At 46.0% G+C, this 24,548-nt stretch overlaps 1 protein-coding gene across 1 annotated transcript in view; it reads right to left on the bottom strand.

Moving 5' to 3' along the window:
• Positions 1–24,548, bottom strand: part of LOC138510689 (vomeronasal type-2 receptor 26-like) — a 338,579-nt gene that overhangs the window by 30,116 nt on the left and 283,915 nt on the right. Inside the window, exon 6 of the mRNA XM_069626464.1 lies at positions 5,131–5,254. Within this exon, the coding sequence (XP_069482565.1) occupies positions 5,131–5,254 (124 nt within the window). The remainder of the gene's footprint in view (positions 1–5,130; positions 5,255–24,548) is intronic.

Below are 24,548 nucleotides of genomic sequence, written 5' to 3'. Positions count from 1 at the left end.
TTCCAGGATACAACCGATAGTTCTCATGATTGTTTTAAGATCTCAGGAAGGGCGTCAGCCAGCCATTTCAAAACCTGTTGGACATCAGACGCTTCTATTTTCTTATCCAGCTGTATTTTGGGACAGGGTGCTGTAGTCTCGGCGACGGCAACCTCTTCCTCCCGGCAGCTGGAGTCAATTTCGTTTAAATCAACATCCACATCCACGTCTACTGATTTTAATTCCTCTTTATACTTTCTTAATAAATCTGCCGTGGCTGCAAATTTACAGTGGATGGCTGAGTCGTTGGGATTCGGACCTTTCAGTGGTTCGATGAATTGGAAGTCATCTGAAATTAGTAGCCGCAGTTGAGGGACAGAATATAATCTTGTCAAAAACTCTGATCGCGGTAGCAATTTGTTAACCTTGCTCTGATATAGATTTTTAATAAGGCAAATTCGGCTTCCTTTCTTCTCTTTCTTGTTGATCAAAGTGCCTGTTACTTCAAGGGGTAGATCTTCCTGTACCGTCGGTTGACCGATTACCATGGCTGTATCTACTGCACTGCCATGGCTCGCTTCCGGCCCTTCCACGATCTCTCCACTTTCATCATGGTCCACTGACGGTCCCTGTTCGGGGAGAAGCCAGCTGGTCAGGTATCCATCGCGAGTTGCCTTTCTTTTCTTGGCTCTCGCGGCTCTTTTCCTACTCTTCTTAGTAGTCATTCCCCTCTCTTTCATCTCTGTCGATGTTGGTTGTGTAACACGAATTTTTTTGCCCTTGTTTATTTTTCTTGCTAAACGCTTTTGTTTTATGGAAAAAAATGGATCAAGTCTGTCTGACTCCTCGTTGGTCTCCAAGTTTTGTTGCTTATCCATCTCACTAGTAGCATGGATTGCCTCAGATAGGTTAGCCTCCACATCTTCAACCGAAATCGTTCTCTCCTTGTTTCCCCTGATGAGGATGTCCATATTGGCTAGGATCCGCCCCGACATTTTCAGCAAGATCTTAAGTGCGAACTGCAGCGAGGCTACCGATGCCTGAATCTCTGCTATTTCGGCTAACCCTGTACTAGATTTGTCGATGCGGTCTATTACTTCATCAGGGTCATCTTCCATTGAGGCTAACGCCAAATTAGGAGATGCGGAGAGTCTCTCTGGTCGATCTCTGACCATGGAAGACCCTGAAATTATGTCCATAGGTTTACCTGTCAATAGACAGCTACTGTTATTACATCTCAATTCCGGTTGTGGTGTCATGTTTCTCTGGATATTTAAGCAGAGGTCTAATAGTGAGTTATTATCAATGTCTTCAAAGTTAGATATACTCAATATAGGATTGTCCTGTTGGTCGAGTGCAACTTCTTCAATTATAGTTGAATTTATTTCACCAGGGGGGAAGAAAGAGGTAATCACACCTTGTTTGATCAGAGAGCTTTTTTTTGCTTTTATTTTAGGCATCAGGTTGTCCATCTCAGCCTTCTTATTGGCAGGCTCCCAGGCAACTGTTCTTGACTTGGTCTTCCTTAGGTTGTACACAGGATAATTAAGATTCTTGTCTGATTGCATTAGTGACGTCTCGAGTGGACTATCTATGAGTGCCAGGACTACGCACTACGACAACTCACAGTTTGCAGGGTAACGCCCACTTTATCTTCCCACTAGCAGGTTGTTATTGTGCTATCTCTGGATCAAAGGCGTCAGCCCACAGTCTCCAGGTATTGTCCGCTTGGATTGATAGCCGAGGGCTAACTATTCTAGTAGGTCCACCTAACTTAGCACTATTGGTGTGTTGCACTTATTATTGCTATACTGGGATGATTAGCCTCATGTGCTCAATGGGCTGAGTTCAGTAATCCTGCCTACTCTCTATATGTCTCCAAGGTTATGTGCAGACAGGCACAGCGTAACCAGACCCCACCAGTGGGCAGCCAGGCTCCAGGCTACTGCACCAGACAGCCAGCGTCGAGAAAGACGTGAGGGGCAGCAGGCTGCAGTCTTGACCGGAATGGACCTCAGCCAGACCAGCCAAATACGGCCGCGGGGACCCGCCCAGAAATCAATCAGGGCCCACAAACACTCCAAGCCCCCGTCCAGTCCACAACCCGGTGGGGCCGACCCCCACACTGCTCCCCAGCACGTCCAGGGAACTCACCACCACTCTACTGCGTCCCCCGAAGCTCCGCCGTTGCAGCTCCACGCCACCGTGGCGCTCGCCAGGCGACCAGGGCAGCACCTCAGTGGAGCCACCCAAGGCCCTCAGCCTTCAGCCAAGCCGTACCGGCCACCCGGCCAGAACTCCGCTCCTCCGTTTGTATCAGCCACCCGGCTCGGCTCGTCTGCCTCCTCGCTCCTCCGGAACTAGAGGAACTAGAGGAAAGGACCTCGGAGGACGTATCAAGCCGCACCTCACGCTCGCACTCTGATGCGTACGCCAAGAGAAAGAGGCCGCCTCCGATACGATCACTCCATTGGGCTTGGGTGGTGTGAGCAAAGATCGGAGGGTAGAAGAAGCTTTTCAGGGGTAACTGTGAAGAGAGGAATTTAGGTTTGTGAAGTAGGAGGATTTGGCAGAGTCCAGTGCAGAGGTTAGGGCAGTAAGTGAATTTTTGAAGGCTAGGAGTAGGGAAGGTGTTCATAATTTGCACCTTCATCGCAGGTCACGTTGCCTCTTTGTTTTGAGAGTCTGAATTACTGAGGTGATCCAAGACTGATGATGGGGATTGGAAGGTGTGAATGTGTGTGCGGGATAGTGTTTGTCAAATGGAGTCATGAGTGCATAGCTAAAGTGATAAAAATCATAGTGAATGGAAGAGGCATAACTAGTGGAAAGATAAAGAAGAGGGTTCATCACATCATCAAGGTAAGTAGTCCTGCCTGAATTTCATTTTAGTCATTGAAGAGGGGAGATGAAAAGAAAGTGGAAGGACTGAGATGATAAATTAAATAATGGAGCGATCCGATGGGGAGGGGTCGATTGAGAGGTAGGAGGAGGAGAGTGAATTAGCAAGAAAGACAAGGTCAAGAGAGCTCCAACCAAAGTGGATAGACAGCGTAGGCTGGTTGTGGAGGGCATAGATCGAGTGGCTAGGAAGGAGGGATTTAATTTCAAGGCAGGTCTTCAGTGGGCATGGGAAGGTTAAAGTACCCCAGCATGACAATGGGGATTTCAGTAGGAAGTTATTCAAGGAAGTTATTCAAGGAGAAGGGTTCACACCAGGAAAGAAGGATTTTAGAGGATCAGGGGGACCTTTCCTTTGCCTTTGATACGGTCAGTCATGCCATCCTGATTAATCGACTCTGCGAGAACCTGGGCATCACGGATAAGGCTCTGGTGTGGCTGCCCTCCTTCCTCCTGGACCGACCCTCCCAGGGCCAACTTGGGTCATTTCTCTCCACCACCTCTCTCTCCACATGTGGTGTCCCCCAGGGCTCTATGCTCTCACCCTGGCTCTTCAATATCTACTAGGCCCCTTTGGCTCACCTGATTCCCACTTTCTCTTCTAACTTCCAGTGTTATGTGGATGACACACACCACTCTTTCAGGCATCCCTCAGCATCCTCTCCTTCCTGACTGTCTATCCGCGATTCAGGAATGATCTCCTCCAACAATCTCTTCCTCAATTCCAGTAAAACTGAGATACTTCTCATTGGGACCCCTTCTCCCGCTTTTACTCTCTCACTGTGGCTGCCCTCCAGGGGCCCTCTATCTTCGCCCTCCTCGGAGGCTAAAAAACTCGGGGTCATCTTTGACTCCACTCTTCCTTCTCTCCTCACATAATGGACCTTATCAAGCAGGCCCACTTCCAGCTGCACTCCTCAGAGGTATTCTTTGTTTTCTAAACTTTGCCCAGAAGGCTCACTGTCTCCAGAGCTCTGGTTCTCTCTAGGTTGGACTACTGCAACAGCCTGTTTCTCAATCTGCCTAACTCTACTCTCCGCCCCCTTCAACTAATCCAGAACGGGACTGCAAGTCTTATCCTTGGCCTCAAGCCCAGGGACCACATCTCACTAGCCCTGACATCTCTGCACTGGCTACCAGTGTCTGCAAGGATCAAGTTCAAGACCCTTTGCATCATCCACAAATCATCCACAACGCTTTCTGGGGCCAGGGAATGCACTTTATCCAACTCTCTCTGCCTAAATACCTTCCTTTTAGAGCCCTTCACTTAACTACCTCAAACTCTCCGAGGGTCAGATGCTTCTCCAAGCAGAGAGTGGGGGCAGATCTCTTTCCTCTGCAGGTGCCTCCCTCTGGAACAGCCTCTCTGCCCCTCTCAAACATGAGATGGACCGCCTGAATTTACAGAAGCTGCTCAAGATCTTCCCTTTCTCCTCTGCCTTCTCTCTCCCTCTTCCTTGCTAATCTTCCTGTCTGCCTGTCCTGATTGGTTGCCGGGTACCCTCAGAGTCTCACAGGGTACCAGGCCCCTCCTTGACTAGTCTTCCTGCACTGCCTCTGGGCCTACCACACACTTTGGGGCTGTAACTAACGCCTATTGCCCCCTGCCTTCCATGCACTTACCCAGATCTGCACTACCCTGGCTGCACTTATGCAGAGTCATGGTGCTTTGTTCGCACTTTCCCCTACCCTCTTCCCTGCACTTCCCCCTCTCCCTTTCCCCCTTGCACTTTTGTTGTCACACTTGCACAATCAGAATGACACAAGGGCTAGTAGGATCATTTGTCCTGTCTTCTCTTTGCCTCCCCCTTCCTTGTTTTGTGGCACCTAGATACACGTGAGAGGAGTATGAGGGAGGAGTTTAATAGTGGCATATTCAAATGAGGAACAGTTGCTGTCATAGAGGTGTCAAGGGGGAGTGTTGAGGTCCTTATTAATTAGGAACCCCTCACCGTAGCACTTCCCAACAGGTCGGGGAGAGTGGGAGAGTCTGTGTGGAAAGCTGCTAGTGTATCAGAGACATGAGGGCAAATCCAGGTTTCTGTAATCGAAAGAAGAGAAATTTGAGGATGAGAAGTGGTCAGGGATTCCATCTTATTCAAAGAGTGGGTGCCCCTTCAGAGGGTCTTCACATTCATGGAAACCTTTGGTAAAAGTGTACACAGAGTATAACGTATGTGTCATTGACTCACAGTGTGCTCATAGTATTTCATCCCTGTGAACAGTAACAGCTGCAAAGACATCACTCACCGGTACTGTTTGAAAACTCTCCTTCGGCACACGGCACACAGTCAAAGCAGCAGGTGGGCATCTGCTTTATAGGAGCTTTTCTGTACCCTGGAAGGCAGCTCTCGCTGCAGACAGAGCGAGGAGTCTGCGTTGAAAAAGGAACATTGGAAACATTGGAAAAAAGCTTTTTTAATAGAACAACACGAGCCATTTGGATGTTCAGGAAATGTTAGGCACTAGCAAATGAATAAACACTTAGAAATGCGTGAACATTCTCTTGTACTGGGCATGGGAGAGCCCAGCCTTTCTTATTTACTTGAAAGAAAGCTCAGTGCATTTGAAGTCATGAAGATAGCCCCACCCACCTTCTCATGAATGAGCCAATGACAATCAAGGCCTGCACTGAAAGTGGCAACATTTAGACATTGAAGGGTACTAACGCTCCAGCTCGTGGCCATGTTATAAAGTATGGCCCTTATATTGTGTACGCTTATCTGAATCATCTTATTATGATTTGTCGCTATAGTTAAGGGTCTCACAGGGTAGTTAATTATGCCTGTAATTTGCACTCTGTATATATCTTTTATTACTCCCCCTTCCATTTGTACCTGTAATCTAATACTATGTACTTGGAACTAACTAAGCCTTTGTAAGCGCCCATATTCCTGACGGCCCGGCGCCCTCTATAAATAAATAAACAATACAACAAAATAAACAATATACTAGGAAAAGATATCTCAAGCTGCTATTCAAGTATAGATCAATTACATCTTTAAACGACGCATTAGCATTTTTCGTCAATTCAAAAAGATGAACTGGCAGTGCATTCGTTGTGAACTATCTGACAAGCACATGGAGGGCACGATCCCGTTCCAATACCCAACATCACCTGGGTTACGGATTGAGTGCCTCTTATTTTTTTTGTATTTTCTTTTTATTTCGCATTTAGTTATAAAAACAAACTTTTTCTTTTACGTACATTACTATGCAAAGAGATAATTCACATCAATTCAACCATTAAGCAACCATATTTGGCAGCTCTCCGTATCACGAGTCCTAGAGGGGCGAGAGCTTATTGACAGGGCGTGAAGATCCATTCCTTGTACCTCTATCCCCTTTAGAATTATCTCTTGGCATTCCGTCAAATTCATCATCACCCGTTTAAAATTTAGACTAAAATGATTCCTTCACTTTTCTTCCCAAACATTACCTCCAGGAAAACACTCAAGGCCTAAGCGACATTGCGTTAGACCCCGCATAGAGGGTTTCCCACCACAGCTCAGCATTCAAGTCTGGGAAGAACTTCAGTTTGTCATATAGCAGAAGAGTTCTTTCAGTTCTTAATTCAGGGCAGAATAGTATCAAATATTGCAGTGATTGCTCCTGTGCAGAACAGAACCAGCACATAATGTCTTTTACTTTTCCATATTTAAAAAGTACTTCCTTCGTGTGCAGCACATTTGGATGGAATCTCAGCAGCAGATCTCTATGTTTTGGGTTAGGTGATGTTTTTAGATATTCTGGAGTTATGTTCGGGAGACCATCAAGTGTTTGAGACAGCGTGTGGGAGCTTGAGGCAGACCTCCTCACTTGAGATTCTGACCAGTCTGCCGCAAATACGGCCTTCTTTACCCTTCTTGGGTTGTTGCACAACATTTCCACATTCAAATTAAGGTTTGTAAACATTTCCGTACATTTGTCCTTCCAATGGTTCAGTGGCCAGAAGTTCATCCCCACTTCTTTATTTGTATAATCTGGTATTGTGGGGGACAACGAAGGGCATTCAGTTTACGAAAAGTGGGCAGGGATCTCCAGACAATACGTGCGTTGAGGGAGTGCAGGCCCAATTTGTGCCAAATTATTGCCATTGTGATGCCATTGAGAAGTCTTAGGATCCTCTTCCAGAATGTACTTTATAGTTTTCCCCAGGTTTCCCAAGGCATTCCCAAACCAGCCTCTCCAGCATAAATCAAGGTTGTGACAACGTTCTGGTTGTAAAAATTAATGATCGGTTGCAGGGAGAATTTTCCAAACTTTCTCCCAATAACCAGTCCTTGAGCTGTTAGTTGGTTTGTTTTTGTTATAAGGCTGGCTATCCATGGCTTCTCACCCACATCAGAACTGATCGTAGTACCCAGGTATTTTGTTGATACCATCGCTATCATTCCATTGTTTCTCAAATTCCAACCAAATGATTTTTTTATCTTTGTTCTTGAATTGTTAATCTCCAGAATTAATGATTTGTCGATGTTCATTTTCTAGCCATTCTGGTCCACGTATTCCTGTAGTGCATCCAGTTTTCTTTATAGACCCACTGGCGTACTATCCAGCAGGACCAAGTAATCTGCGTACAGTAATCGCCTCACCGGTGCTCCATTGATCTTTGGTGAGCACGATCTGGTTGGGTCCAGTACCTCTTTCATATCCCTAATGAAGAAATTGTACAGGATTGGCGCTAAAGGACACTCTTGTTTCAGACCCCTAAAGGTCTTTATCTCCTTGGTTAGATTCCCAGTTTGATCCATCCTTATCTGCAAGGATGTCCCTGTGTGGAGTGCTTTAATTGTTGCTAGGAGGGCCTTTGGTTATCCTTTGGCTTTCAATTTGGACCATAAGCTGTCTCTGTCGATATGGTCGAAGGCCACCTCCATGTCTATAAGGGCCAGGTAAAGTTTACCATTCCCTTGTATTGTTTTCATTTTTAGCAGACTAATCAATAGAAGGTTCAGCCCACAATCCACATTATTCACAATACCCGATTGTCTTAGTTTCCTGATTCCGCTGTCCACTCTTTGAATTTCTTTAGTAGGACCCCTGCGTAGATTTTTCCCAACACATCCAAAAGGGAAATAGGGTGGTAGTTACTGTGGTTTGCTCTAGCCCCTTTTTTAAAGATCGGCACCACTACCGCCTTATTCCATGATGTTTGAAAACTCCCCAGCTGATTTATTCTTATAAAGAGAACCAGACAGAGATCAGTCCATAGCTCCGGAGCGGCTTTTAGCATGGCATTTGTCATGCCATCAGGGGCCTGAACTCTTGACAAGATTTCTTTAGAGATGATGTTTTTAATTTCCTCTCTGTCCAGCTGGATTGATGAGGTTTCTTTATGTGCTGGGGAGCCATGGGATGGTGCCCTGATTTTTGTTCGCCCATATAAGGCTTTAAAGTGCTCAACCCATCCCGATTCCTGGATGGCATTTAGCTGGAGGTGGCCGGAATCTCCTTCTTTACCCTTTAGCAGAGCCCAAAAGTATTTTGCGTTCTTCATAATCAAGGCCATCTGCATATGTTTTGCATCATTTTGGTAAAGGAATGGGACTTCACCCAGTTATTATATAGTTTTCTTTCTCTCCTTTTCTTAATTCTTATTATAAGTGGGACTGTTTTTAAGAGTCTAAGGTCATGGCTTAACTGGCACATTTTGTTAGCGATTTTCTAATCGAAAACATGTTTTCTCTTAAAGCCCCTTTTACTTCCTTCCCTTGCACTTCTTCAAATTGAAGTAGGCAGGATTCATAGTGCAAGCTTTGCTCCGGGGTCTTCAACCAGTTCCTCACTGACTCTGTTAGGGCAGGAATCGACCTTTCATCAATCCTTAACCTATTCTGGCCGTTCTCCAAAAGAACTTTGCAGTTCCATCGGTTTTCTTTTTTCTTAACTGTTGCCTGCTGGGTTTAGGCAGGTTAGGATTAGTGGATTTTGGTCACTATATTTAGCTGGGTGAACCTTCAGGGAGATCACTCTTTGAAAAGTTGCCCCATCGACAAAATAATAGTCCAGGGTTGTGCTAGCACTTGCTGAGCTCCAGGTTTTGGCTCCCGCCCAATCCCCCTCGACTTGACCATTTACAATGTGTAGGTCCCTTATTTCAGTTGCCTCCATCCATTTCTGGCTTTTTGTTAACTTTTCCTTCTTTTGTCGGGGCTTATCAATTCCTTTGTTGTTACCCCCCAGGCAGTCCGTATTCAAGTCCCCACAAATACATAACCAGTGATCTTCCAATTCCGATCTAACATAATCAATCCATTTCATAACCTGTTGAGTAAATGACCTTCCCTCCTTGGCTTTAGGGTTCCAGTATAGATTGAAGATGACCATCATAGCTTCCTTGGGATTAAGAGACTCCTGCAGTTTTATTATTACGATCTGAATCAATGAAGTGGGGTGAATGACCCTCATCACCCTCCCGGCTGATTTATTATTTACCAGTGTGAGCAGGCCTGAAGTTGGGCTGCCTCTTATTCCTTTTGAGGCCTTATTTAGGTATCCCGTAAAGCCATCAAGAAGGGGAGTTTCTCTAAGCCAAGATTATTACAGGCATAGTACATCCAAGTTGGTTAACCTGGAGTCTAAGAAATGGAACAGATGAACACACCCTCTGGTATTCCGGGATCCAATATTCATCCAGTCAGGTCCTTCCTTCCTCTCACTCTAATCTCTAGCTGGAGAGGCCAAAGTCCTTGCAAGCCAACCCCATGAGTCGTTGTTGCCAATCCTTGTTATCAGATCCTCTTTCCTTTTGGGATTCGTTTGTAAGTTAGCACCAACACTCCCTTTTATTCTTATCTTAAGTGCTTCGGGGCCTATGAGGGTGGTCGGCGAAGCTCTAGTTGGCTTGGAAGACGCCTCCTCATCCAGGGTAAGGGGGCTGTTTTGGCATCGCCCCATTTTTCTTTGGGTACTTAGGTTGTACTCGTGGTCTGCCTCGGGCATTGAGGCACACTGTTTTAGGTCAAAGCCAAGGGCCCTGAGGTCATCGACTGCCTTCACCGAGAGGGTTATTGCCGCCTGGGTTGTCATATGGAGGCACACCTGATCTTTTTCATGTTCAGTTGGGAAGTCCACAATCTGTATATCCTTTGGTTTGAAAACTCTCAATTGTGGAACATTGTGCAGCAGGCCCATTACATTAGATCGATTGAGTATTAATCCATCATCCGCTTTCAGTACTATCTCAAAGGATTTTGTGGGATGAAATCCTGGCCAATTGCTTCTTTTGCTCTCTCTTCACCTGTTGCTGGGCCCCTGAGGTCCTCCACATCCTGGACTTAAATGGAGAATCCCTGGCCGTCTTTCTATGGAGCCTCTCCCTTCTTGATCGCTCTATCATTGTTTCCATCGCTTTGGGGTTGGCCAACCGTGGAGCGATCTTAAGTGTAATTTTCTCTCTTTTATCTTCTAGGGTTTCGAAGCTAAAGTTGTTTTTGTTGCACGCTGCTCCTTGTTCTTCCTTGCCCTCCTCCCCAGAGGTGATATTAAGCACTGAAGGGCCCTCTGAAGCTTCCATATCTGAGTCCTCATACGTTGACAACTGCAGAAGCAAGTAATTTTCGGCCTCCTGACCCATGAGTTCTTCATCCGGATGGAACGACAGGCCGGTGTTGTTTGGGATGTTAGGCTTCATAATTTCCTTGGTCATTTTCCTGGCCCCCATACCTCAGGGACTTGAAGGGGTCTTGCTAGGTGCCACCTCTGATACCGTTCTGAGGTTTCTAATAACGTTTCTAGCACCGCCCCTTGCAGCTGGTTTGCATCTTGGAAGGTTTTTTCTTCCATCTCCTTTGCGTTGGGCTTTTGGCTCTCTTTGGGCTTCTGGTTCGAAAATTGGGTAGCTATCTGTGTGCAAGTGGTTAAAACCTCCAGCAGTCTTGATCCAACCCAGCTTTCCAAGATACCCACTCCTATGTACACTGACGCCTTTCCGGTGGACTTGAAAGAGGCGATTGCTCTCCTGCCGATAGCGGGACTGTCACCAGGGGAAGTAAGATTCCCGGCCCATTACGCCAACCCCCCATGGCACCCCCACTCAGCACTGGGGCACTCCCACATACTATCCTGGCCCCTTTTGTCTGGATGTGACCTCCATTTCAGAGTGAGGTGGGATCCCCACCAAGTCCAGGTTGTTTTGGGTAGAGAAATATTTTTTTCTTTTCATGGCTGTTTTGGGTTTTCTTCAGTTTGATGGTGTCTCTAAAGCACGCCAAAAAACATTTTTAAAAATAACACTCTCTCAATCCTTTTCTCTTGATCTTTTTTCCGTCGAGGCTTCGATGTAAGATTCAATGAATGTAAGTTTGGACTGCATCAAAGCCAACAGAGTCGACTGGTCCTTGTTATTCTTGTTTAGGGCTTCATATAGTTTGAGAAAAAGGGCCAAGGTAATAGAGACTATGGATCCTAGAGCAGCCTGAAGGTGCGCACACTGGTCGTCCAACTTGTCACCAGTGTTGTCCCTTGTTTGATCGTGGGCTTTTGGGCAACCCCTATGGGCCAAACCTCCTCTGCACACCTTTGCAGTAGCAGTCCGCTCCCCGCAGGCTGTTCATCTTGGTCAGTTTCTTGTTTTTAGCACCCTGACAAGCCCGATCTTCCCCCTGATGAACTTGTATATTCCAGTTGTCTTCAGGTCTGAGCGCACTTCCTAATTTCAGCTTTTTTCCTGAAACCAGGGCAGGAAGCATCATATCTTCCTCTACCTCTTCGATCGACCTTTTTTCTCCTCTTACTTGCTTGTTTGTACTTAGTTGCAAGGTCAGTGTTGCTATATCCCTTACTAACCCGGCTAGGTCTGGAGAGACTGGTGTCACAGCCCTATCACCTTCTGTACCAGACTGTATCCATCCCCTGTCAATCCTGGCACTCGACCCCAGGTTGGCCCGCTGATTGGCGTCTTTATTTGGGATGAGCGCTGGGCCAATTTCATACGAAGGTGCTAGTGGATCTTCCAAGTCAATGGGTCCCATCCTGCACTCAGTAAAAGCTTCACCAGGTATTGTGCCAGTTCTCTGCTCCCCCATAACGGTTCGACTGTTAGGCAGTTGATAGTATGTTTCCATTATCAAGTCTCTTTGGTCTGAGCCTCCAAATAAATCTGCGTCTGAGATGCCTTGCCATTGTTGATCTAAAGGTGTCAGAGCAGTGTTTATTTCTTTTTCTTTTTCTTTTTCTTCCTCCAGAAGGAGGAGGGAATCCCTGGCTCTGAAATGCCATTTGATGGTCTTTCCATCCAATAACAATTTGCTTCTGCATTTTTAGTGGGGGCTGACTGTTTTTTTCCTGAATTAAGTCAGTTTGCCAGTTTTTTCAACGTATCCTTGGTCTCCCCCCTCTGCTGCATTACATAAAACCGAGAGGCTTTAGTATCCCCTTTCTGTTCCTCCCCGCGAGAGGACAGACCTTCGCTAGCATTTGTCTTATTCTGAGAATTGCTTGCAAGGAACTCCCTTGCCAGGCCCTTTCCCCCCCCTTTCACCTTTTATTATAATGCCCAGCGAGCTTTCAGAAATTTCAGAGATCTCAAGGGTGGGTATAGAAATAGCATCCGTCGCGGTATCCTCTCCCTGGTTTCGCACAAATATAGCCACAGAACTATTCTTGGGCTCTTTAAATCTCTCAGCTTGTATGATTAGAGGCGAAGACGGAGCCCAACCAGAATTGGCCGTGTCCTGCCAGACTGCTAGTTCTAGAAGCGACAATGCTTCAGTTCAACCATGTGGTTCCTCCTGAGCAGCAGACAGGATGTGGGGGGGCATGCAGGGGCCATAGACAACTCTTCACCTTTAACTGATGGAGGTGAATTCAGCGTTGACACCATCTTGACGGCCGTCTCCCGTCCCATTACCTTCACTCATCGTTGTGCGGGCTTGACTTCGAGTCTTTAACAGCAGGGTCGAATCATAAAGCGGGCGAAGCTCCATGTCCCTCACTCTCCCTCAGCAAACACTCAGCCAACACTCTGCGACGCTCCGTGTCGGGGGTGGAGTGTTATGTGGAAAGCCCCTCCTCTTTCAAAACGAAGTGGAAGAAACACTGCAGCAAAGCAGGGACAGATCTGAAATGCCAGCAACCAGCGTCCTCAGTAGGCCAACACTCCGCCTCTTTTGTAAATTAGTTTTCTTTGTATGTGAGAGTCAATGATTTTATTCGCTTTTATTACCACAGATTCTTGTATTTTTATGCATATTTTTTATTCTGCAGTTAAGCGATGTTCAAAACATGCCCATGAAATGTGAAGACGAATTTCCTATGATGGTTGTTTTAGTCTTGGTTTTTAATAGGATAGCAACTGTCCAACTTGAAGCGTACGTGGAATCCAATAATCTACTACATGGTCAACAATTCAGATTCCGCAAAGCTCATAGTACTGAGACCACAATGTTGGACCTGCAGTCACACATGCTAAGCATCGTGGAAAAGGGGTACACTGGTCTCCTCATGCTGCTAGACCTTAGCACACCCTTCGATCTCTTAGACCATAATCAACTCAAATCGGCTTTAGCAAAGGTCGCTAATTGCTCTCCTAAAGCAATTAGCTGGCTAAACACCTTCCTGTCAGACAGAAAATCCAGGGTTCATTGGGGTAACAACTTTTCATTCACAGAGACAATTGGCTGCAGTGTGCCTTAAGGAGCCAGCCTGTCTTCACTACTCTTTAATCTGTACATAAGATCCTTATGTCTGGTCCTTGACAAATTGGGTGCGTTTTCACCAACTACGCCGACGACACTCAGCTGGTGGTGGAATTGAGCGGGGACTACGAACAGGTTAGCGCAAGGGTGGAAGAAGTCTACAAATCCATTGAGAACTGGATGAATAACAACTGGGTATGTCTAAATGCCAATAAGATGGAGCTAATGGTCTTCGATCCAAGCCATGCCAGATCCAAACTTAACAGCTCATATAAATCCTTCCACATAAACAACATCCAACTCAAGGTGGTAGATAGAGTAAAAACATTAGGAATGTATATAGAGTCGTCCATGAGTGCCGAAGCCTGTGTTCTCTAACTAAATAAGAACTGTGCATACCATATTTGTCTTCTCAAGTCAATCCGCCCCTACCTGAGTGAAGACAATTGTTCAACAATAGCCAGAGCCACCATCCTATCAAGGCTGGATTACGGCAATGCCCTCATGCTGGGAGCAAATAAGGGTCATATCGCCAAATGCCAAACTATCCAAAATAATGCGGTATGGATTACAAAAAAGAAGTCCAAAAAGGAATGCATAAGCGAGGATAGAAGGAATCTACACTGGTTAGCCGTTGAGGAAAGAATTGCTTTTAAGGCTATGACACTGACACACAGATGCATCCACGGGACTGCCCCGTCCTACCTGAAAAGCAAACTGATCACGAACGTTCCTAAACAGACACTCAGATCGGAATCAAAAGGTCAAATTGAAATTGCCAGATTCAAAAAGGCTAATGGACTCGGGAAAGCCTTGCCTATTAAAGCAGCCATGATGTGGAACAACCTGCCCACCTCTTTAAGACTAGAACAGAAATACACAAGTTTCCGGAGAAAACTCAAGACACATTTGTTCAAATGACAAACCGGTCTTAGGAAACTGATACCCCCAATGATTTACTGAGCGCCTTGTCCTGTGATTATATGTGTTTTAGGCCCTACGTCTTCATGTCAGCACCCTGATGGTTGCAAGCTGCTGGCAATGTATAAACAAATACATAAATAAATAATAATTGATATACCATTTAATTCTGATTTTAGTAAATATACAATGGTGACGAATGGGAGTTTATTATAAACTCTTGTGGTTAATACTATCATTCTTGTATCTTGTGATTCTTGCCCGTAGTCAAGAGATTTAAAAAGTTTAAGAATTATGAGATATTTCCACAAGGAATATTACCATCATGTTTTAAATTCCTGTCTTGTTGATTGTATGTAAGGTAAATACACCATGTAAATTGGTATGATGATATACCATGGACATGTCTGCTAGCAGTTGTGATTTGTACTTTTGATTCTCTTGATCGAAATAAAGCCAAACTGACTGACTGATGTGTTGCTTCATCTTGAACAGATTATTGTAACAACCCGATTCTGAAAGAACCCAACCATTTTTTGGGGTCTGTACACCACTGACATTGCAGGTTTCTTGCAAGTCTGTGGTGGGAGTTTGATAAATATGATCCTTATGTTTAAAGGGTATAAGGTGCATATATGAGGGCATCGTGTGATAAAGACTCACAGAACTGAGCCTTAACAACGCAGGAAGATACACAATCAGAGGCATAGTTTCACATCACCATCACCACAGAAATGAATCAAATTGAACTTGTTGTGCGAGAAACTTTGAAATCCCTTCCAAAGTGTACAGTTTTACCAATACACTGGCCTTTTTTAGTTTACCTTTTTGAAGATGTCCATAGGTATCTTTGTGGAATGTCCCACTGTACTACCCCAATGGTGGTATTACCAAATTCAAATTGTAAACACAAACATTCAAAGAAAGCTGTGCTCACATTCCCAAAATAATACTTATGATGAATTTTCATTGATTTAGAATTATTCCTATGCCCACGATGCAACTGGTCTTACTACGGGAGCACAGAAATGTGACCGAATTACCCCCATCCTAAGCAAACTACATTGGCTTCCATTGCAAGCCAGGATATTGTTCAAGACTGAATGTATCATTTACAAAGCTGTCACGAGCAGCACACCAGCGTAACTCGTGGCCAAACTCCACATATCTGGTGGCACATGCTCCTCGCGCAGCAAATCGACCAACCAACTTGAATCACAAATTGCCCGCAAAGAGAGGACCAAGTCTTCTCTTGTCATGCATCCGCCCTCTCAAAACATGGCTTGTTCAACAACACCTGACCAAGGACTAATTCCAATGGATGCGCAGACCGATGCACAGAACTCACAGTATTGTGCTACTGTTAAAAGATGGCAGCCCAACAGCGCTCCGTTGCTCTGGAGCTAGGTCTGAGCTTTAAACGATAAAAATAGGAAAAAGAAAAATACAGTCCTTAAGTAGAGGCTTGGAAGGCGTGAAAACTGGAGGTGGGCGGAGCAGCTGAGTGGCAGGGTCTAGTCACATGACCAGCAGCCTACTAAATGCCATCTAACTGGAGCAGGCCTACATTCCTTGAGTATAGGCTTCGAAGGCACGAAAACTGGAGCTGGGTGAAGCAACTGAGTGGCAGGGCCTGGTCACGTGACCAGCAGCCTACTCAATGCTGTCTCCAACTACAATCACCCGTCAAATGCAGACCAGTCTTTAGTTTGCAAATTATTTGACTAGTGGACAGGAAGATGGCGTAACATAGCAATTGCACATGCTGTTTGAATGTATGTTTAGATATTTTGCATAGCAACCAATGCCAACTAGACTGTGTATTTTGTAGTTGAAGTAGCAGATAAGTATTTGTCAGGTTATAGAATCATGTTGGGTTGGGGAACAGCAGCTGAACAGCAATAAGTGTCACTAGTTCCCAATGTGGCATGCTGGCAGATGGGCGAGAGTATATGCCTGGAGACATATCGGGGATGGGATAGGCATTGATGTCTTGACTGATTTGAGTATCATAGTCATGTAGAATACTTACTGAAGGTCCTATGTTCAGTCACTGGAGTGTCATGGGAAATAGAAGTCCTAAAATACATCAGGTTGAAGAGCGTTGAGGATTAGAGTTTAGGATTAGATCTTACTAGGCCGTGTGTCATTCAGATTGTGCAAGGGAAAGGGAGAGGAGAAGTGCCAGGGGGAGGGAAAGGGAGAGTGTGTTCGGGCTGATTTTCTACACTCTTGTATTTGTGTTTGTATTTGTTTATTTGTAGTGCGCACCTTGTCCCTGGGAATATGGGCACATGTTTAAAGAGGCAGTTACAAGTTACAGTAAATAGATACAATATACATTTTACACATATTTACATAAAGTTCAGAGCATCAATAGAGAGGAGAGGAGTGAATCTAAGAATACAGTATAAACAGTCTATGTACAATGCGCAGTCGGTAATGAGATTGACAGATGTAGGGATTATAAAGAGGAGGCTAGGGCATCCCGTTCATGTAACCACAATTTAGTTTTAGCTTTGAAGGAATAGATGTAAGGAACGTTTCTAAGAGCATTAGGTAGAGTGTTCCAGAGCTTAGCCGCGAGGACAGGGAAGCTCGAGCCTCCGGCTGTCTGTAGCTTGAAACTGGGAATAGTCAGCGTGTGAGCCTGAGAAGATCTTAGTGGTCTAGTTGCTGTGTGTTGTATGAAGAGCGTGGAAAGGTAAGCCGGGGCTGCGTTGTTCTGGGCCTTGTGTGTTAGAACAAGTGCTTTGAGGGATATGCGGTGAGTGATGGGTAGCCAGTGCAAGTTGCGTCTCGTGTTAGATATGTGGGAATGCCTGGGAACGTTGAGAGCTGCCCTTATGGCATTGTTCTGCGTGACCAGGAGTTTATCAATGTTTCTTTGACTAGTCCCTAGGTAGAGGGCATTGCAGTAATCGATTTTGGACATGATGAGGGTTCTGGCGAGAATCAGACAGTTCTCCGTTATCAAGAAGGGGCGACATGCTGTAATCAATTTGCAAGTATAGGATGACGCTGAGACAACTGCGTTGGTTTGTCGATTGAGGGATAGAGTAGAGTCAAGATATATTCCAAGTGTTTTTGTGATGTTGGAGACTTTAATATTGTTCTCGTTAATAATGAAGGGATTGTATTTGGTGTCAAGTTTAGTGAGTTTGTATTGAGAGCCAAGAATGATTAATTCCGTCTTTTCATCATTAAGGCAAAGGCCATGATGAGCCATCCAGGCCTGAATGACAATGTAGACTGCATTAAGTGCTTTAGCATCTGTTACATAATCGCCAGTGATAGTGATGAGTATCTGGGTGTCATCCACATAATTAGTGTAGGAGACACCCAGATAGTCAAGTATATCAAAGAGTGGTTTAGTAAACACGTTGTAAAGTGTGGGAGATACACAAGATCCTTGTGGAACTCTGCACGGGACATGGGCTGAATCAGCTGCGGCTATGGGAGAGAAGACCCTCATGGTTCTGTTTGCCAGAAAAGAGCTGATCCAAGATGTTGCTGTATCGGAGAAGTGGGCCGCAATTTTGAGGTGGTGGCAGAGGATTTGGTGATCGACCAAATCAAAGGCAGCTGAAAGTTCAAGGAGGAGCAGGAGCGCCAGTTTGCCCTTGTCTTTCAGCTCCTCAATTTGGGTTTTCAAGTCAATTAAGGCTGTCTGTGTACCATGTCTGGGATGGAGCCAGATTGTCTAAGCCCTAGAAGATTGTTGGTTTCAAGATAGTCCTGGATTTGGAGATAGGCTACGCAGTCCAGAATTTTCAGAAGGTAAGGCACCGTGGTGATGGGCCTGTAGTTAGAGGGATTACTGGGATCGAGATTAGGTTTTTTGATTAAAGGGATGATCCAAGCATCCTTATGGTTGTCAGGTACAGTGCCCGCTTTGAAGGAGGCATTAATGAATGAGGTAATGAAAGGGGCGAGATCATGTGCAGCTTCCTTTGTGACCGGTGCACCACTCTGGCCTGTTGGACAGATGTATAGAAGGCCAACCAATATTGTGACAGGAACAACTCTGGGAAGCTGTAGCCAAACTAGTTTCGGTAGCAGTGACAGGTGGTCTAGGCTAAATTCTTGAGAGGTCTGATCTTGTAAGGGATCCACAATGAGGTCACACAACAGGAATCACAGATTACACTTAGACAGGATGTATACAAATACAGTTATGCATTGATGCCCAAAACACACTATGGAAAATGACTACTAGCAGGTAGAGTTATCACAAAACACTATTAAACTGAATGCATATATACATTCACTTTGTTATAGGGCTTAATACACATCAGAAACTCCTGCAAAGGAAAGGTTAGAAAGGTATTATACACTTATGCTCCACAGAGATGATCCCTAACTAAAATTGTCCAGCCCTAAATTGTCTGGGGCCTTTTTCCCAATAGTTCAGGTACAAGATCCATAGAAGCTATGAACCAGGATAAAATGCAGGTAGGGTCTCTGGGGTCCGGGTTAAGATACCAGTTAGACTAATGCCCAAACGTAGCCCCAACAGTCAGATGTCTTGCGAGACAAATAATGGCAAATCCAATAATGTTAGAATTCAGGTTTAATATAAGCCTATTGACTTATAATGGGAGTACTGAGAAGCTCTGTAACTTACCCCCTGTCCTCCAATCCTTCCCCAGACTTGGCAGGACAAAGGAAGAGTGTCTGAGGTTACTTTTCCTGCCGAAAGTCACAGTCCTCGATTCACAGGGGTTGCATGTTCGAGCTGCTCTTCGGTTGGTGTATTTCACTGTTGCAAGGACTATCGATTGAAGAATGCAGCAATACACAATACAGGACCCCTCTCAGGACTGCACTCGGGTCAGGTAAGCTATTTCGGGCAGTCATCACCACAGCACGGTGAAGTCAAAGGACTCAGCACCCGTGGTCAGACTTTCCATCCTATCTCAGGTCCCCTCGATGCATGTATGTCGAAATAATTCAGGAGGTAGTCTCATAGTGTCAGCTGACGATCCCCCAAGTTTCAGGCTGAAACACGGCGCAGTGACACCGGCAGCACAGAAGCCCACAAATGAAGCTTGTCAGCCACAGGATGGTTCCAGGGCACTTCCGAAGGCTTCCTTTGTCAGGGCACTGAGCAGACGTCAGGAATGGATGGTCCCTCCACTCCAAGGGTTGCAGCTCTTTCGCAGGACTGCTAACGATCACGAGCAAGACAGGGCTCCTGGAGGACAGCAGCAGACGTTGATTGCCAGGCCTCCTTCAGTCAGGTCTCAGGTTTCTTTGCAGGTCTCACAGGATACCTGGTTCCTTCAGATTTCTCCAGGATCTCTAAAGAATGGGTGCAGGGGTCCTTTTCTTATCCTAAACACCAGGTAAGAGCTGCTGCCCTCACTAGCCAATAGCAGGACTAGCCCACACACACGCCCCAGCAGTGGTCCAATCAGGAACACTGGTGGGAACATTCATGCATACCACTCAGACACACCGAAACCACTTTGTGGATTGGGATCCGACAGTCCCAGCCCACATCCTGCCAGCAAACACACACATCCCTCCAGTAGCCCGCCAAAAGCTTCTGCTTTTCCAGACACTGGAAGTCCTTATAAGGATTTCCCTGGCCTCTCAGGCCAGGAAGAAAGCTAAAGAACAAGATGGCAAAAGGACAAGCGAAAAATCTTGTGGCACGGCCATGTTTGACCAGTAGCCACAGTTAGTAGCCAAACACGGTAAACGTGGTAAGGCTGAAATGAAAATTTCCAAAAAGTGGGGAAAAGTCCAGCTTATTCTTTTAGCCCACCTAGAGTAACCAAAAATCCTCAGAGTGTTAGTCTAGGGCAACAGAAAAATGCACCCCATTGTACTGCAGTGCAAGCTGCATTGTACAATGATAAAAAGTTACCACAAATGATACAAAAGTAACCAAAAGTACTAACACAGTAACACGACTAAGGGAAACAATGTTTGCCAGTACAGACAGCCTGAAGGACATGGCAGTTTCCCCATGACATATGAGCAAAAGCCAGTGCAGTGAAGCTTAAGGCTTCAATGCACTGTAAAAAGTAGAGGTGAGATTCAAAAATATAAGCAACAAGTTTGGGGGTTCAATAAAGATGGAAGGAAAGGTGCAGTAAAGAGAAATCATTCCTAACAGAGTGCAAATCGAAGCTGAAGTACGTGCTGTGTGGGTGGCCGGCTTTAAGTAAGGGCAAGGAGGCAGGGGACTTTAGGGTTGCAGAAACAGTCCCTAGTGTGCGGTACCCGGAGGCAGTACATGGAGCTACTGTTGTGAAGGAGCCTGGTCCCCATAAGGTTCAGAGTGAGACCAGGTAACCAGTTTAGTGCAGCAGACAGAAACATCAGCAGGGCAGAGGGGGAGAGAGAGAGAGAGAGAGAGAGAGAGAAAGCAGAAGCGAAAAGGAAGGTCTTGCTTTGCTTCCGAAACCTGAGGTGGTCCTGCTCAAGTTTGAGTGATGCAGAGAGGCTGTTCCAGCAGGAGGCACCAGCCGAGGAGAGAGATCTACCCCACCCCCACTCTCTTCCTGGAGAAGCATCTGAACCTCAGAGAGTAGGAGGTGGAAGAGCGGAGGGCTCAAGAAGGGAAGTACTTAGGAAGAGAGAGTCGGATGTGGTGTGGGCCCTGACCCCAGAAAGCCTTGTGGACGAAGCAGAGGATCTTGGAATTGATCCTTACAGCCACCGGGAGCCAGTGGTGAGATTTCAGGGCTGGAGAGATATGATCCCTGGGCTTGAGGCCAAGGACAAGTCTTGCAGTCCTGTTCTGGATTAGTTTCAGGCAGATTAAGAAAGTAGCTGTTGCAGTTGTCTAGCCTAGAGAGAACCAGAGCTCTGGAGACAGCCAGCTTCTGGGGGAAAGTGAGAAAAGGAAGAATACCTCTGAGGAGGTGCATTTGGTAGTGGTACTTCTTGGAGACGTTTGTGAGGAGAGAAGGTGAGGGTGGAATACAAGATGACACCAAGGTTTTTCACCTCGCAGGAAGGCACAGGTAGAGGGCCCAAGGAGGGTTGCGAGAGTGAAAAAGGGAAAGCGAGAGCAGGGATCCCAATGAGAAGGATCTCCGTCTTACTGGCATCCAGGCATAGATTGTTAGAGGGACACCATTACTGAATTGTGGATAGACAATCAGGAATTAGCGAGAAAGGAGAGGTGGCAGAGCGGAGCCCGAAGGAGAGATGAGTGTTATCCGCCTAGCACTAAAAGTTAGGAGAGAAGGTACAGATGAGATGGGCCAATGGTGCTAAGTAAAGGTTGAAGAGCCAGGGTGAGAGGTTAAAGCCGTGGGGAACACCACATGTGGATAGAGAGGTGGTAGAGAGAAAGGACCATAGTTGGAACCTGGGAGTGTCGATCAGCGAGGAAGGAGGTCAACCAAGCTAGATCCTGATTTGCAATGCCCTGTTTGTCACAGAGACGATTTATCAGGATGGCGTGGTTGACCGTGTTAAAAGCAGAGGACAGAGGGAGCGTTAGAGTCGAGATTTGAGAGCAGGTCTACACGGGTGCTCAGTAGAGCAGTTTCTGTGCTTCTGGCCACTCTAAGCCCAGGCTGATGGTCATGGAAACAACCAGCAGATTCGGAATGCAGAGTAAGCTGGGAGATGGCCAGTTTTTCCAGGAGTTTGCCCAGAAAACGAGTGATAGAGATCAGACTGCAGTTTGCCGGAGAGGAAGGATCGGCAGAAGGCTTCTTCAGGGGGGGTGCACAAAGGAGTGCTTTATGGGGGAGGGGAAAGTTCCAGTGGCAAAGGAGTGATTGCAGAAATCGGCAAGACTGGAGCAAGGGTGTCATTGTGGTCACTGATGGTTCTTGAGGAGCAGGAGAACACCTATTTGGACAATACTTTCATAGATCGGACTTGTCTAGAAACATCATCAGGAGTGAACACTGGGAAAGAAGAGAACGGAGGAGGAGAGGGAGATGTGGCCTGGGAGGGTCCAAGAGAGTTAGAGGGAGAGAAAGAGGAGAGAGAGGACAGGATGTCCAGAATTTTATTGGTGTAGTGAGAAGTCAGTGCCGAGCAGAAGGGCCTGGAAGGGATCAGGAGAGGTGGAGACTATAGCAGGTTTGGCCAGCTTCTTGCAGATTTTGAAGAGTTTGGCCCTGTTGTTAGAGGCAGCAGAGATGTGGGCTTGGATGTAGGCTCTCTCCTTGGACAGGGCAGAGAGTCTACATTGACCTTGGAGCAGACGACAGGCCAGTTTGTCAGAGGATGCGCTCGATGCCCTCCACTTCCTCTCGGCGACCCTGCACTTGCGTTTAAAGGAATGGTTTGGTCAACATTTTTTATTGCCCCTAGGGGTCGGCCATGTGTTTTTAAGCCTAAGTCGCTCGATTTTAGAAAAATTTCCTATGGACCTTACCCGAGTTTTCGTCCATTAAACGCACACGAAAACAGGCATCGGGGAGCTGCCTTTTTGTGATAATCCTATCATTTCCCCCATCGCCCTGGCTGACCTGCTTTTGTGGCACTAAATCATATCCCCCGCCCCTGAGCCTGACATTATAAAAACATTCATATTCCCCGCCTCTCTCTGTGATGCTTCTGTGCTGCGTAGGCAAACCTGCCCAGTCGTCTTCTACGCGACTTCACACAGAACCCGGAAACCAACACAGATCAGCTCACAACACAACGCGCCACAATTCGGAATATGAAACTGTACTTTAAAATCAAACAGCAACACGGTAAATTTGGTAAAGTACATCGATTTGACATTAAATGTTTATAGAACATTCAGCAATTGCCATATGAACTCCGAAAGTCATTTATTTTCTTTTATATCTATCCTCAAATCCGTAAAAGTTTATTGTGAGTCACGCGCTATTCCTTACTGGTACACAGGGTGTTGGTTTTCATTCAAAGAAGCACTTTTCTCGCACGTTGAACCGCAAGGCTGTTCCATAAAGTAGGCACTAGGCCAGCGTAAAGGTTGATATGTTGCTTCTAGCCGCTAGTACCACGTAAGGGCATATGGGCCCTTGGCGATCGTCCCATAAGATCATCAGGATTGTGCAGTTGTTTACATTAAGCTGCAGCTGGCGATTAAAAATAACATCTGCCGGTGTCTAAAACTGGTGGCAGTGTCAAAAGGGAAGTATATACCTGTTTTGAAAACATAAATTTAATAATTAGTCTCACCAGGCGATCTTTATTAACATTATTCATTTTATTTATTACAGCCGAGCTGAAACTATTTGCTTTCAAGGATAGTGCAATGGAGTATGTTTGGCTCTAAAATCAATGCGAAAACTAACGGAATAAATCGAGGTTAGTACACAATGGGCCTCATTACACGGAAGGCGGTAGTCCAGGGTGCTATTAGCACCCTGGACCATGCCGGTAAAATACCGGCACCGCCTTGGCGGAAAGGGGATTTACCGCCCCATTCCAAGGTTGGAGGGGCGGTAAATCCCCTTTCCGCCATTGCCCTTCCCCATTCCCATTTCTGCCCCATAGGGCTCTATGGGACTGGGGAAGGCGCTAATTACGGCACCGCAATTTTGCGGTGCCGTAATTAGCTCCGAGGTCCCTTAGCGGGTTGGTATTTAACGCCTGCAAAAAGCAGGCGTTAAAACTCCAACCCGCTAAGGGACCTCGTAGTACGGCGGTAAGGGTTAACGGTCACCGTTGCCATTAACGGTGACCGTTAACCCTTACCGCCGTCCGTGTAATGAGGCCCAATGAGAAACGACTTTTTGTCTACACGCGTGTGGAATGTGGACCTGCATGCCCATGTGCCCGCTACAAGGACGATCCCACAAACGTTTTCCTAGCTCTTCATTAATTCATTTATTCATGCATCCATTCATTAATTAATTCTAACTTCCGGCATAAAAGCGTCTAAAGAGTTACTTACATTATATTTGCAATTTCCATTGTGTCTCTGCGTAATGCAGTCCGTAAATCCCACTGTGCTCTTGGCAACGATTTTTTCGTATACTGAACTAACATGAAACTCAGTATATTTTCAAAATTTTCTGCCTTATCGTCTCTTACGTTATTGCGCCCCCCCACCCCCTTCAAATGAAGTTCTTTCGGCATGGTCCCTGTCTCTCAAGGTCAAAAAACAATAGAACCTTATACTGCCAGTGCGAGTTGTGGGCCTCTTCAGGC

The sequence above is a fragment of the Ambystoma mexicanum genome, chromosome 6p, assembly GCF_040938575.1.
Source record: "Ambystoma mexicanum isolate Mex_15411 chromosome 6p, UKY_AmexF1_1, whole genome shotgun sequence".
Taxonomy (NCBI): domain Eukaryota; kingdom Metazoa; phylum Chordata; class Amphibia; order Caudata; family Ambystomatidae; genus Ambystoma; species Ambystoma mexicanum.
This window is presented reverse-complemented; position numbering and strand designations above follow the sequence as displayed.